General features: G+C 49.0%; 1 protein-coding gene across 1 annotated transcript; it reads right to left on the bottom strand.

Moving 5' to 3' along the window:
• Positions 1-691: 691 nt before the first annotated feature.
• On the bottom strand, positions 692-1,185 carry LOC141021947 (glutathione S-transferase T3-like). The gene is made up of 2 exons (XM_073497807.1): positions 928-1,185; positions 692-841 (listed from the first exon to the last, which is right to left on the bottom strand). Exons 1-2 carry the CDS (start codon positions 1,183-1,185, stop codon positions 692-694), a joined length of 408 nt encoding a protein of 135 aa, XP_073353908.1.
• Between the last annotated feature and the right edge of the window lie 9,962 nt (positions 1,186-11,147).

The raw sequence follows: 11,147 nt of genomic DNA, 5'->3' as shown, positions 1-11,147 counted from the left end.
GTAGCTCTGAAGCCACCCATGCCTCCCATGGCCCCCATGGTAGCTCTGAAGCCACCCATGCCACCCATGCCGCCCGGAGGTGCTCCCATGCCTCCCAAGAGAGACGCAAAACTCATGCCTCCCATGGTAGCTCCGAAGCCACCCATGCCGCCCATGGTAGCTCCGAAGCCACCGATGCCTCCCATGCCGCCCATGCCACCCATTCCAGCCATGGCTCTTTTTTGGACCAAGATTTCTTCACGGGCAAGATTCATGTACTCCTTTTGCTTCTCATCGAGGGTAGATGTGTCCATGAAGAACAAGTACTTCTCCCATTCCAACAACCTAGTTCGCTCCTCCATGGCAAATTTCTTCTCCTCCAATGCCACCTTCCTCTCCTCGGTCGCCACCCTCCTCTCCTCGACCGCCAACCTCCTCTCCTCGGCCGTGGCATCTTGGTTCCTTGCCATCTTCTTCACCTCGTTCGCTTCCTTTTTTGTGTTCACAATAGCTTCCATAGCATTTTTAGCTCGTCATCTCCTTTCCTCTTCTTCTTCTTCTTCTTTTCTTTTCCATCTTTCTTGCATCCTTCTGGTCTTTTTGGCTTGGAGTACGAAACCGAGTTTGGTGTAGGGCTTCTCTTGCCGTCATCACTTGATGCCTCCTCCTCATCATCATCCAAATCAATAGTTCGCTTGCGTTTGTTGCTCTCCTAATCATCGACACCATCACGGGGCTTCCATTTCTCATCATCCTTCAATTCTTCATAGCAATGAGGCAAGCTAAATGGTCTCCCTTTCTTGATCTTCCCTTTCTTGGTCTTCTTCTCCTCTCCTTGGAATAAGTTTTGTGCAATAGTGAGCTACAAACAAAAGAACAAGTTAGCACTTGAAACACCAAGAAGAAGCATGATGAACATGGAAGAATCATGAAAGAAATGACACTTACCCTATCTCTATCATTAGTGCCACTTGGGTTCAACGAGTCAACCGCCTTAAGTGCGGCCGCCCACCTTTGACAATCTCGGTTGATTGTCGACCACGGGGAGCGAAGAGATCTTCCAGAGCGGTCAATTCCACTTTCGTTGTGTAGATCAAAGTGCTCCTTCATCAGGAGCCAATATGCATCTCTACTTTGATCCCCTCCAACGAAGGGATCCCTCGACACTTGCAACCAAGTATTGCATCGCAAGATGTCTTCGTCCATGGTGTAGTTGCCCTTCTTCCTTTCGGTGCATCGACGATGTCCTCACCATCCTCGTCCACCTCAAACTCATGATCATCGAAATGCATCTCATTGGTTTGAGACCAATGAGAATTGTTGGAGCCAACACCCATAGTTGACATATGCCTCATCATTGAAACTACAAAGTACATACAACAAAGCAAATAAGCTATCCATATGTATGCACTCAGAAAACAACAACAACAAAAAGTTGGCGAAATTTTACCTTGTGGGCATTTCATCAAACACCTTGTGCGCGTCGGCCGCTGGGTCAACAAGTGAGCTCGCCGGCGCTTCGGTCGCCGCCGCGTCCGTCGCACGCCCTGCAAGCTTCTTCTTCGGCCGCCTAGAGGAGCCGTCCTACGCCTTGTTCTTATTCGCGGACACCTTGCCCTTCTTCGCCCGCGCCGCATTTGGGAGCTTCGAGAGGGAGGCACGTTGCTTCACGGCGGGTGCCGGCGCGACGCCAACCGCCGCCCAGGTCGTCCGTGGCGGCATGAAAAGGCCGCGCGCGATGCCGGTGCTTGGAGGAGCACCGGCGGAGGCGAAGCCAAAGCTCCCCGCGCTAGGGTTTGTGGCAGCGGTGGCGAAGGGGTCGCGAGTGTAGGAAGGACTGAGGGGGATGTCGGCGTGTCCTTCCATCGGGCGAATTCGCCGCCGCCGGCACGGGCGGGGCGAAAGCAACGCGGCGGAGAGGGTGCAGCGCGGGTGCAAGAGTGTGCAGCGCGCGGGAGCAGGCGCAGCAAATAAACGGCACGCAATGGCGTTTCAGACCGCGCGCTGAACTACTTATGCCGCACGCGCAGTTATTGCGCCTCCGCTGGAGCTCCCGGAGCGGTTGCGCGCGCTAAAAACCCAAAATTTCCAGCGCGACGCTTATATAGCGCGGCTGTTGGAGATGCTCTAAGGCCCCATAGGACCAGTGCACCAAAACAATAACTACCGCTGATGAAGAGTAGCGTAGATCGGAAGGATCCAACCTGAAAACACACGAACGACAACCAAATCCGAGCAGATCCACCAAAGATAGATCCGTTGGAGACACACCTTCACACGACCACCGATGATGCTAGACACATCACCGGGACGGGGGCTAGGCGGGGAGAAACTTATTCCATCTTCAGGGAGCCGTCGTCGTCTCTTCTTCCTGAGCAGCACACAAACCCTAACAAAACTCAGAGAACCATCTAAAAACAGAGCCTTCCCGTCCACAAGGGCCGGGATCCACCATGCCTCCATGGCTCTAACGCCACCGAAGACGAGGCAGAGGAACCCCAATCTTTCTTTCCAATGCTTGTCTCTTAACACGGCAACACGGTTTCCTATAATCTTGCCATGTTTAATAGTTAGATACGCCAACACACTAGACGGATGTTTCGTCCTCCTTGCCTAGCGACCAGAAACAGCAAAGAAATTTCGTTGCAGCTCACTCCCACCACGGGTACGCGGAAAAGGCTGACCCGAGGGTGGCGAGCTGCGGCGAGAGATTCGATAGCGTCTCCCGTAGCCTCCCCTGCTATAGCGCAGCTCCAAGACCGCCGGTGACTGCTGCATCGCAGCAGCAAGAGCCACTAGGGGTGCTTCATGGCAACATCGAGCGCTGCAAAAAACCCGCAATCACAGCATGGAGGACGCCTCTAGCGGCACTTTAGTGCAGCTCTGGTGGAGCTTTAGTGTAGCTCTGACGACACTCCATTGCAGCCTCGGGCGGCACTCCATTGCAACTTCGTTGACACGGAAAAAGCTCCACTGCAGCACCGACACGAGCAGCCCCTCCTCCTCCTCGCGTGCTGCGCTGCATCACTAGCAACGAGCGGCGCCCGACTGCATTCCGACATCCGTGTTGGTTGCAACACGGCGGCGAGCAACGACTCCCATGTGTGTTGTGTTCCAGCACCGGCGGCGATGAGCTAGCACTAGCTTTCATTGACAAAAATCACTGCGGCACGGTGTCGTCGTGTTGGCCTTGAGCAGCAGGTGGAGCTTTGGGGCTGTAACACCCCTGTAATTAAGCAAAAGTGAACTCACCCTAATGACGCCTTGTCATCTTATTTTACTAAGCTTAATTGTCACTTATTTGAAAGTCAAGCCAAATTCAAATTCAAATGCAACTCAAATTTTTATTTCTTCAAACCGTAAAACAAAATTGTTGGTTGGGTTAATATTCACTAAGTAACTAACATGAATTAACCAACCTCTTTTCACTTATTAAATGCCCTTATAACCTACTTAAAGCTGTACCAACAACATTTAATTGGTTCATTTCTATTTACATAAATATTTGAACAACTCAAAATAAATTGAAACTTGCTGTGCTAGCTCAACACATTGCCTAGCATATATGTGCTAAATATTAGTTTTAAATAAATTCATTTAATATAGAAAAGAAATGCAAAATAGAAAAGAAATGCAAAATAGAAAAGAAATAAAGAAACAGAAAAATAAAAAGAGAAAGAGAAAAAGGTGCACTGTGCACATGGGCTCTAGTCGCACAATGCAAGCCCAGCCCACTTTCCCCTCCCTTCTTCTTCATACTGCTCACAGGGGCTCGGTGGTCGCGTGCACCACGTCAACGCTGTGGATCGGCCACGTGCCGAGCATCCGCCGCCTTCCGCTATCGTTAATGCCTATAAGAGGTCCCTGTGCGACCCCTGGCAAACCCTAGCCACTTTGCCCTTCCTCCTCGCACCACCCCTTCTCCACAACAACGGCAACCACAGCCGTCGTCAACCTCGCGCCCACCGTTGTCGCCGGCGCCTGAGACCTTGTCCCTTCGCTCCACCTTGCTTCGCTATGTCGACCACATGGACCGGTTCGAGCCTGGCGCCCCTACATCGACGCGAACACCATCTTCTTCCTCTTCGGACACTGCCGCCTTCGCCATTGATCCGCCACCTCTGCTGCTCCTGTTCACTCACCGAGCCTTCTTGTGCCTTCGCGGTGAGCCCTTGACCTATTCCCCTCTGCTCGCTAGCTCGATCTTTGGTCGCTCTAGCTCTGCCATTGTTGTTGTTCCCTTCACCATCGCTCGCGTAGCCACCACGGCCACAGCCCGCAAAGCTCGCTGCCGAGCATTGCATCGTGCTCCGGACATCCTCAGGAAGCCAACGTACCCATCCGCAGGCTCTTGCCGTGCTCCACAATCTCGAAGCCGAGCTCGCTCGAGCTCCGGCAGCCGCTGACCTCGCCGCTGGCACTGCTACAGGCCACCTCAGTTGCTGCTCCCGCCTCCGTTCGACGCGCGCTGTTGCGAGCGTTCGAACGCGCCAACCCGTGCATCAATCCGCACCCTGTGTACGTTTTCTGGCGAGACCCGTGTTGCACCGTCGTTGTTTTGGTCGTCGGCGCACCACCGCCTCGGTGCCACTTGTTGGAAATATGCCCTAGAGGCAATAATAAAATGGTTATTATTATATTTCCTTGTTCATGATAATTGTCTATTGTTCATGCTATAATTGTGTTATCCGGAAATCGTAATACATGTGTGAACACATAGACCGTAACATGTCCCTAGTGAGCCTCTAGTTGACTAGCTCGTTGATCAATAGATGGTTACGGTTTCCTGACCATGGACATTGGATGTCATTGATAACGGGATCACATCATTAGGAGAATGATGTGATGGACAAGACCCAATCCTAAGCATAGCACTAGATCGTGTAGTTCGTTTGCTGAAGCTTTTCTAATGTCAAGTATCATTTCCTTAGACCATGAGATCGTGCAACTCCCGGATACCGTAGGAATGCTTTGGGTGTACCAAACGTCACGACGTAAATGGGTGGCTATAAAGGTGCACTACAAGTGTCTCCGAAAGTGTCTGTTGGGTTGGCTCGGATCGAGACTGGGATTTGTCACTCCGTATGACGGAGAGGTATCTCAGGGCCCACTCGGTATTGCATCATCATAATGAGCTCAATGTGACTAAGTAGTTAGTCACGGGATCATGCATTACGGTACGAGTAAAGTGACTTGCCGGTAACGAGATTGAACGAGGTATTGGGATACCGACGATCGAATCTCGGGCAAGTAACGTACCGATTGACAAAGGGAATTGTATACGTGATTGCTTGAATCCTCGACATCGTGGTTCATCCGATGAGATCATCGTGGAACATGTGGGAGCCAACATGGGTATCCAGATCCCGCTGTTGGTTATTGGCTAGAGAGGTGTCTCGGTCATGTCTGCATGATTCCCGAACCCGTAGGGTCTACACACTTAAGGTTCGATGCCGCTAGGGTTATAAGGAAGGTTTGTATGTGATTACCAAATGTTGTTCGGAGTCCGGATGAGATCCCGGACGTCACGAGGAGTTCCGAAATGGTCCCGAGGTAAATTTATATATGGGAAGTCACCATACGGTCACCGGAAATATTCGGGGGCATACCGGTATTGTACCGGGACCATCGGAGGGGTTCCGGGGGTCCACCGGGAGGGTCCACCTGCCCCGGAGGGCCTTATGGGCTGTAGGTGGAAGGGAACCAGCCCATAGTGGGCTGGGCGCCAAACCCCCCTAGGGCCCATGCGCCTAGGGTTTGGGGGGAACCCTAAAGGGGGGCGCCCCCCCTTGCTTGGGGGCAAGCCACCTTCCCCCCCTTGGCCGCCGCCCCCCTCTAGATCTCATCTAGAGGGGCCGACCCCCTTCCCCCTTCTCCCTATAAATAGAGGGGGTGAGGGGAGGGCTGCAGCACCACATCCAAGGCGCAGCCCCTCCCCTCCCCAACACCACTCCTCCTCCGCGTGTGCTTGGCGAAGCCCTGCCGGAGAACTGTCACTCCACCACCACCACGCCGTCGTGCTGCTGTTGGAGCCTTCTTCCTCAACCTCTCCCTCCTCCTTGCTGGATCAGGGCGTGGGAGACGTCACCGCTCCATACGTGTGTTGAACGCGGAGGTGCCGTCCGTTCGGCGCTTGGATCATCGGTGATTTGGATCACGACGAGTACGACTCCATCAACCCCGTTCTCTTGAACGCTTCCGCTCGCGATCTACAAGGGTATGTAGATGCACTCCTCCCCTCTCGTTGCTAGTAAACTCCATAGATTGATCTTGGTGATGCGTAGAAAATTTTAATTTCTGCTACGATCCCCAACAGTGGCATCATGAGCTAGGTCTATGCGTAGTTTCTATGCACGAGTAGAACACAAGTTGTTGTGAGCGTCGATTTTGTCAATTTACTTACCGTTACTAGTCTTATCTTGATTCGGCGGCATCGTGGGATGAAGCGGCCCGGACCGACCTTACACGTACGCTTACGTGAGACAGGTTCCACCGGTTGACATGCACTAGTTGCATAAGGTGGCTAGCGGGTGTCTGTCTCTCCCACTTTAGTCGGATCCGATTCGATGAAAAGGGTCCTTATGAAGGGTAAATAGAAATTGGCATATCACGTTGTGGTTTTGGCGTAGGTAAGAATCTTTCTTGCTAGATACCTATAGTAGCCACGTAAAAATTTGCAACAACAATTAGAGGACGTCTAACTTGTTTTTGCAGCAAGTGTCATGTGATGTGATATGGCTAGAAGGATGCGATGAATGATATATGTGATGTATGAGATTGATCATGTTCTTGTAATAGGAATCACGACTTGCATGTCGATGAGTATGACGACCGGCATCAGCCATAGGAGTTGTCTTAATTTATTTATGACCTGCGTGTCAACTGGAACGTCATGTAATTACTTTACTTTATTGCTAACTGTTAGCTATAGTAGTAGAAGTAATAGTTGGCGAGACAACTTCATGAAGACACGATGATGGAGATCATGGTGTCATGCCGGTGACGATGATGAACATGGCGCCCCGAAGATGGAGATCAAAAGGAGCAAAATGATATTGGCCATATCATGTCACTATTTGATTGCATGTGATGTTTATCACGTTTTACATCTTATTTGCTTAGAACGACGGTAGCATAAATAAGATGATCCCTCGCTAAAATTTCAAGAAAGTGTTCCCCCTAACTCTAACTATGCACCGTTGCGAAGGTTCGTTGTTCCGAAGCACCACGTGATGATCGGGTGTGATTAGTTCTAACGTTCGCATACAACGGGTGTAAGCCAGATTTACACACGCAATACACTTAGGTTGACTTGACGAGCCTAGCATGTACAGACATGGCCTCGGAACACAAGAGACCGAAAGGTCGAACATGAGTCGTATAGCAGATACGATCAACATGAAGATGTTCACCGATGATGACTAGTCCGTCTCACGTGATGATCGGACACGGCCTAGTTGACTCGGATCATGTATCACTTAGATGACTAGAGGGATGTCTTTCTGAGTGGGAGTTCGTTAATAATTTGATTAGATGAACTTAATTATCATGAACTTAGTCTAAAAACCTTTACAATATGTCTTGTAGATCAAATGGCCCATGCTAATGTTGCCCTCAACTTCAACGCGTTCCTAGAGAAAACCAAGCCGAAAGACGATGGTAGCAACTACACGGACTGGGTCCATAACCTAAGGATTATCCTCATAGCTGCCAAGAAAGCATATGTCCTTGAAGCACCGCTAGCTGATGCACCTGTTTTCCCAGCAACTCAAGACGTTATGAACGCCTGGCAGTCACGTAGTGATGATTACTCCCTGGTTCAGTGCGGCATGCTTTACAGCTTAGAACCGGGGCTCCAAAAGTGTTTTGAGCAGCACGGAGCATATGAGATGTTCCAAGAGCTGAAAATGGTTTTCCAAGCTCATGCCCGGGTCGAGAGATATGAAGTCTCCGACAAGTTCTACAGTTGTAAGATGGAGGAGAATAGTTCCGTCAGCGAACACATACTCAAAATGTCTGGGTTGCACAACCGCTTGTCTCAGCTGGGAGTTAATCTCCCAGATGACGCGGTCATTGACATAATCCTTCAGTCGCTCCCACCTAGCTACAAGAGCTTTGTGATGAACTTCAATATGCAGGGGATGGAAAAGACCATTCATGATGTATATTCAATGCTGAAATCAGCGGAGGTGGAGATCAAAAAGGAACATCAAGTGTTGATGGTGAATAAAACCACTAAGTTCAAGAAAGGCAAGGGTAAGAAGAACTTCAAGAAAGACGGCAAGGGAGTTGCCGCGCCCGGTAAGCAAGCTGCCGGGAAGAAGACAAATAATGGACCCAAGCCTGAGACTGAGTGCTTTTTGCAAGGGAAACAGTCACTGGAAGCGGAACTGCCCCAAGTACTTAGCGGATAAGAAGGACGGCAATACCAAAGGTATATGTGATATACATGTTATAGATGTGTACCTAACCAGCGCTCGTAGTAGCTCCTGGGTATTTGATACCGGTGCGGTTGCTCATATTTGTAACTCAAAGCAGGAGCTGCGGAATAAGCGGAGACTGGCGAAGGACGAGGTGACGATGCGCGTCGGGAATGGTTCCAAGGTCGATGTAATCGCCGTCGGGACGCTACCTCTACATTTACCTACGGAACTAGTTTTAAACCTCAATAATTGTTATTTAGTGCCAGCTTTGAGCATGAACATTGTATCTGGATCTCGTTTAATGCGGGATGGCTACTCATTTAAATCCGAGAATAACGGTTGTTCTATTTATATGAGAGATATGTTTTATGGTCATGCCCCGCTGGTCAATGGTTTATTCTTAATGAATCTCGAACGTGATGTTACACATGTTCATAGTGTGAATGCCAAGAAATGTAAGGTTGATAATGATAGTCCCACATACTTATGGCACTGCCTCCTTGGTCACATTGGTGTCAAACGCATGAAGAAACTCCATGCAGATGGACTTTTGGAGTCTCTTGATTATGAATCATTTGACACGTGCGAACCATGCCTCATGGGCAAAATGACCAAGACTCCGTTCTCCGGAACAGTGGAGCGAGCAACCAACTTATTGGAAATCATACATACTGATGTGTGCGGTCCAATGAGCGTTGAGGCTTGCGGTGGCTATCGTTATGTTCTCACCCTCACTGATGACTTGAGTAGATATGGGTATGTCTACTTAATGAAACACAAGTCTGAGACCTTTGAAAAGTTCAAGGAATTTCAGAGTGAGGTTGAGAATCAACGTGACAGGAAAATAAAGTTCTTACGATCAGATCGTGGAGGGGAATATTTGAGTCACGAATTTGGCACACACTTAAGGAAATGTGGAATTGTTTCACAACTCACGCCGCCTGGAACACCTCAGCGTAATGGTGTGTCCGATCTATTGGATATGGTGCGATCTATGATGTCTCTTACCGATCTACCGCTATCATTCTGGGGTTATGCTTTAGAGACTGCCGCATTCACTTTAAATAGGGCTCCGTCGAAATCCGTTGAGACGACACCGTATGAATTATGGTTTGGGAAGAAACCTAAGCTGTCGTTTCTTAAAGTTTGGGGATGTGATGCTTATGTCAAGAAACTTCAACCTGAAAAGCTCGAACCCAAGTCGGAAAAATGCGTCTTCATAGGATACCCTAAGGAAACCATTGGGTATACCTTCTACCTCAGATCCGAAGGCAAGATCTTCATTGCCAAGAACGGGTCCTTTCTGGAGAAAGGGTTTCTCTCGAAAGAAGTAAGTGGGAGGAAAGTGGAACTTGATGAGATGACCCCTCTCGAACCAGAAAGTAGCGCAGCACAAGAAAATGTTTCTGTGGTGCCTGCACTGACTAGAGAGGAAGTTAATGATGATGATCATGATCAAGTTACCACTGAACTTTGTAGGTCCACAAGGACACGTTCCGCACCACAGTGGTACGGCAACCCTGTCCTGGAAATCATGTTGTTGGACAACGGTAAACCTTCGAACTATGAAGAAGCAATGGCGGGTCCAGATTCCAACAAATGGCTTGAAGCCATGCAATCCGAGATAGGATCCATGTATGAAAACAAAGTGTGGACTTTGACAGACTTGCCCGATGATCGGCGAGCGATAGAAAATAAATGGATCTTTAAGAAGAAGACGGGCGCGGATGGAAATGTTACCATCTATAAAGCTCGATTTGTCGCTAAGGGTTATCGACAAGTTCAAGGAGTTGACTACGATGAGACCTTCTCACGCGTAGCAAAGCTGAAGTCCGTCCGAATCATGTTATCAATTGCCGCATTCTACGATTATGAAATATGGCAAATGGACGTCAAAACGGCATTCCTTAACGGCTTCCTTAAGGAAGAATTGTATATGATGTAGCCGGAAGGTTTTGTCGATCCTAAGAATGCTGACAAAGTATGCAAGCTCCAGCGCTCAATCTATGGGCTGGTGCAGGCATCTCGGAGTTGGAACATTCGCTTTGATGAGATGATCAAAGCGTTTGGGTTTACACAGACTTATGGAGAAGCCTGTGTTTACAAGAAAGTGAGTGGGAGCTATGTAGCATTTCTCATATTATATGTGGATGACATACTATTGATGGGAAATGTTATAGAATTCTTGGAAAGTATAAAGGCCTACTTGAATAAGTGTTTTTCAATGAAGGACCTTGGAGAAGCTGCTTACATATTAGGCATCAAGATCTATAGAGATAGATCGAGACGCCTCATAGGTCTTTCACAAAGCACATACCTTGACAAGATATTGAAGAAGTTCAATATGGATTAGTCCAAGAAGGGATTCTTGCCTGTATTGCAAGGTGTGAGATTGAGCACAGCTCAATGCCCGACCACGGCAAAAGATAGAGAAAATATGAGTGTCATCCCCTATGCCTCAGCCATAGGGTCTATTATGTATGCCATGCTGTGTACCAGACCTGATGTAAACCTTGCCGTAAGTTTGGTAGGAAGGTACCAAAGTAATCCCGGCATGGAACACTGGACAACGGTCAAGAACATCCTAAAGTACCTGAAAAGGACTAAGGATATGTTTCTCGTTTATGGAGGTGACGAAGAGCTCGTCGTAAAGGGTTACGTCGATGCTAGCTTCGACACAGATCTGGATGACTCTAAGTGACAAACCGGATACGTGTATATTTTGAATGGTGGAGCAGTCAGCTG

Source organism: Aegilops tauschii, chromosome 4 (genome assembly GCF_002575655.3).
Source record: "Aegilops tauschii subsp. strangulata cultivar AL8/78 chromosome 4, Aet v6.0, whole genome shotgun sequence".
In the NCBI taxonomy this organism is placed as follows: domain Eukaryota; kingdom Viridiplantae; phylum Streptophyta; class Magnoliopsida; order Poales; family Poaceae; genus Aegilops; species Aegilops tauschii.
The sequence above is the reverse complement of the archived record's forward strand: the minus strand, read 5'-3'. Positions and strand labels throughout refer to the sequence as shown.